The following is a 4,074-nucleotide window of genomic DNA, read 5'->3' on the forward strand; positions in this document are numbered from 1 at the left end:
ATATCTAGGTGTCCTAGGGTCTAGTGTAGGCTAACTATTGCGCCTTTGCTGTGAATTGCCTTTGCTGCCTTTGTGTAGCAGATTTGCTAAGCTTATCTAGGGTTATTAGAAGGGGTCTTTAGCCTTAGAATAGCTGCCTAGTTGTCTGCAAAGACTTAGATCTCTTGTCCTGCTGTAGCTGTAGAAGTTGCAAACTTAAAGGCTCTTGTTATGCCTTCTAGCTCTCTATTGTATACAATCTAGCCTTTGCTAATATTATATTTAGTAGAGTAGATCTCCTTAGCCTGCTGTTTATAGTCTAGAGCAGTAACTCCTATTCCTATTCCTGTGCCTTTCTTAATAGAAGAGGCGTCTGTGTAGATAGCAAGTAGGTTGTCCCCTAGTCTCTGTAGCATTTGCGTTTTGTGTTGCTCTACTTCTTCTTCTTTAGAGAGTTTAGAGATCTCTGCTGTGTATAATATAGTCTTGTTCTAGGGGCAGAAATAGTAGTCCTGTAGTTCTTCTTCTTCTGTGCTAGGAGTAGAGTTTTGTGTTAATTATATAATTCACATAAGCTAAGTAGGTAGGCCTATTCTTAGCCTTAGGAGAGCAGCTTCGTTCTCTTATTCTGTGCTAGACTCTAAGTCTTCTCTTTATAACTATAGAGTAGCTTTTAGAGTCTTAATTATAATGTAAATAGGGTAGTCTTTGGGTAGCTTTCTAGCTCTAAAGGCGTACTTTCTTAGAGCAGTATTTAGTCTTATAGCAGGGGGAGGAAGTGCTGCTTCTGTCTCCTGTAGTGCTATAGGAGAGGTCCTAAAGGTTCCTAGGATTTTTCTTAGGGCAAGATTCTGTAGTCCTTAGAGTTGCTTTGTTATTCCTGCTTGTTGTTTCTAGAAGACCTAGCAACCATAATCTGCGATGCTAGAAACGCATGCTAAGTATAGCTGTCCAATAGCGCTAGGAGGGAGGCCTCTATTGCTATTTGCAAGTCTGCACATTCTGTAGAAAGCATTTCTTGCTTAGCTAATCCTTGTAGCTACGTGTTCTTTAAAGGAGAGTGCATTGTTAAAGTAGATTCCTAGCCACTTTACTATCTTTTTAGGCTCTATAGTAGACCTGTCTGGCAGGGTAAGTATAGAGCTAATAGCTTTATTACTTATTGTAAAGTGAACAAGCTCTGTCTTTGCTGCATTAAATTGTATAGCACAGCTTGCCCCTTTAGCAAATAGGCTTGCTATATCTCTTTCTAGCATGCGGATATTCTTCTTTAGGCTAGTAGATAATGCTGTAATTGCTAGGTTTTCTAGGTAGGATAGGGAGTAGTTTGTAATATATTAAAACAGAGGTCTAATATATATTAGAAACAGGATTAGTAAGACAGGGCTGCCTTGTAGAATTCCTGCTGTAATGCTGCTAAAGCCTTCTATTTCTCTATTAAAGGATAGTCTTAGCTAGCACTTAGATAGGAATAATTAAACCTATGCTATTAAGTTGCAAGGTAGCTGTAGCTATTGTAATATAGTAAGTAGCTAGTTTAGAGCAACGTGGTTAAAGGCACCTTTAATATCTAGGAATACTGTAGAGGTTGTGTGTTTCAGTTTTCTTTGCTCTTGGACCTGGTTTAGCAGCAGTATAGATGCGTCTATTGCAGATTTTTGTACTCTTCCTCCTAGTTATAAGGGGTAAAGAAGAGCTGTTGTTTCTGCAAGAGTTCTAAGGCATTTTGCTACTACTCTTTCTACAACCTTGCCTAGGCAGCTAAGCAAGGCAATTACTCTATAGGCTTTAGGTATAGCGTAATTAGGCTTGTTTAGCTTTTTTAGGATAATTCCTGTTACTTTCTTCTATTCCTGTAGGTAGTAGCTGTAGTTAAACAAAGTAGAGAAAACATAAAAGAATATTTCTGTCTGTGCTTTATATGCTGTAGTAATAATCTCCTGTGTTGGGGCGTCTAGTCCTGGAGAGCTGCTTTGGATTTGTGCTGAGCAAGCGTATTCTAGCTCTTCTATAGTAAGATTAGGCTATTCCTAGTTGCTTGGTTAGTAGTTGTCCCACTCTATAGGCCTAGAGGCAGGAGGGCTAGAGAAGAGAGTTTCTCTTAGTGCTAAGCATTTGCCTTAAAAAGATTCCTCTATTCCCCTTAGGCCTTAGATAGCAGGTATATTCTAGCTATAAGTAGTTCTAGTATAAGCTATAGCTTTAAAGATTAATTTAGGGTCCTCTCTCTCTAGGAATTGGTTCTAATAGTCGCGTTTAGCTATTTTAATAGCCTGTAGATAGCTGTTTCTAGCTATTAGATATTCTCTTTTCTAGGTGTAGGCACTTGTTAGGCTAACAGCGAGTTCTCTCTGCAGTTGGCGTTGTTTGCTGAGCATGCTTGTCCTAAGTGCTTTAAGGTCTTAATTCCACTAGGGCTTGCTTTTTGCAGTGGTAGACCATTGTGGAATTGCTGCCTTAGCTGCTTTAGTTATAGCTATAGTAAGCTCTTTCCCTAGTGTTTCTAGCTGCTCTTCTAGGTCCTGATTATCTCCTTAGAGAAGTGCTAGAGATCTGCTTGTAGAGTAGTTTAGAGTGCTTGCGTTGCTAAGAGCAGAGCTGTTTACTATCTCCTTTGCTAGCACTTTGCTAAATAGGTTCTAGTTTGCTTTCTTAGTGTTAAACCTAGGAGCAGGTTTGTTAAGTTACTGTGTTCTAGGCGTCCTTATTATAAATAAGATGCCTAGGTGGTTAGAGCTAATTCTACCTAGCGTTTGCTAGTCTTCTATAAGGTTTGCTAGCTATGTTGTAGCAAAGGTTAGGTCTAGGATGTAAAGAAAGTAGGGGAAGGACTAGACTACTTTCTTCCTAGTCTAGAAGGACCTAGACATATCTAGACTAGCTTTGTCTAAATAGGAAGCGTATAGCCTAATAGAGGTAAGGTAGGGTTATGTAATATAATAGACAAGTTATTATATTAGATACTAGGTAGAGATTCCTAGGCTAGGTACAGAGCGAACAGAGGGGGGAGAGCTAGAGGTATTTATGCTTCCTCTCCTCTGTCTGTATTTCTAAGCAGAATGTTCTAGACTCCTCTAGGTAGGTCTACTTTGTAATCTATGCTTAGTGTTGCTGCATATGCAAGCAAGATTACATAGGTGCATACGTAATTGTATACGTCAGCATCTTACAGAATAGACTACTCTATTTGTAATTAGAGGGTCTAGAACATTTCTAGTTACTAAAAATAGAGAACAGCATATCTTAAGAACAAGAGGAGATACAGGCTTTGTAAGCACACTATTCTAATCCTCTCTTCTTAGAGATTACAATAACAATGCTTAGGTAAGCATAGCGCTATATCTAAGAAGGAAATACGCTAGAGAAAGATTATAAGAATAAAGTCTTATAACTTTACATAGGACACTCTCTCTATTTATGTTAGGGCTAAAGAAAGTGCCTGTGCCAGGACTGTTTAGTAGTTCAAGGTCTTGTTCTTCTAGCTAAGTAATAAAACTAGTTGCTCTTAGAGTTATAGTAGACACTATAGAGTCCTACCATAGGTGGTTAATATTAAAGTTGTTAAGCAGGATTACTGAGGGCAAGACAGAGGTGCTAAGGAGCTTTCTTTCTATTGTAGTAATGCCTTGTGTGTCTAGCTAGTTGTAGACATTGTAAATAGAGAAGGTTGTTCTAGAGCTCTTAACTGTAATAGCTAGGAAGTTAGGATTAGGACTAGTTGTGCTTTTATAGTGCGTGCAGAGTAGACTAAAACACGTAGTCTTATGCTATAATCTTGTAACAAAGGAAGGATTTATGTAAAGGAGGGGTAATTTATAGAGTGTGTGTCTAAGTAATCTAAAGGAGATTATCTAGCAGGAATAAGCTAAGGCTCTTGTACTAGTACAAGGTCTATTACTAGTTCTACTACAAGTTGCAAGGCGCTCTCTATTGCTTGTGCGCTCTTATTTAGATTTACTTATAGGATCCTTAGGTTGTCTAGCATTCTAGGTTTGTTTGCGTGTTTAGTGTAGCTTTATAAGCTGCACATTGTGTGCTATCTGCAGTGTGTGCCTCTTTGCAGTTTATGCACATAGGTAGAGTGTGTGCATAGGT

The 4,074-nt window shown here is 38.7% G+C and overlaps 1 protein-coding gene across 1 annotated transcript; it reads right to left on the minus strand.

The window, feature by feature from the left end:
* Nucleotides 1-3,257: 3,257 nt before the first annotated feature.
* M421DRAFT_405734 (uncharacterized protein) lies at nt 3,258-3,461 on the minus strand (the record flags this gene model as incomplete). Its single annotated transcript, XM_033590298.1, has 1 exon — nt 3,258-3,461. A coding segment is annotated over one exon (162 nt), but the record flags the coding sequence as incomplete, so codon positions are not given.
* Between the last annotated feature and the right edge of the window lie 613 nt (nt 3,462-4,074).

The sequence above is a fragment of the Didymella exigua genome, assembly GCF_010094145.1.
Source record: "Didymella exigua CBS 183.55 unplaced genomic scaffold M421scaffold_49, whole genome shotgun sequence".
Lineage (NCBI taxonomy): Eukaryota > Fungi > Ascomycota > Dothideomycetes > Pleosporales > Didymellaceae > Didymella > Didymella exigua.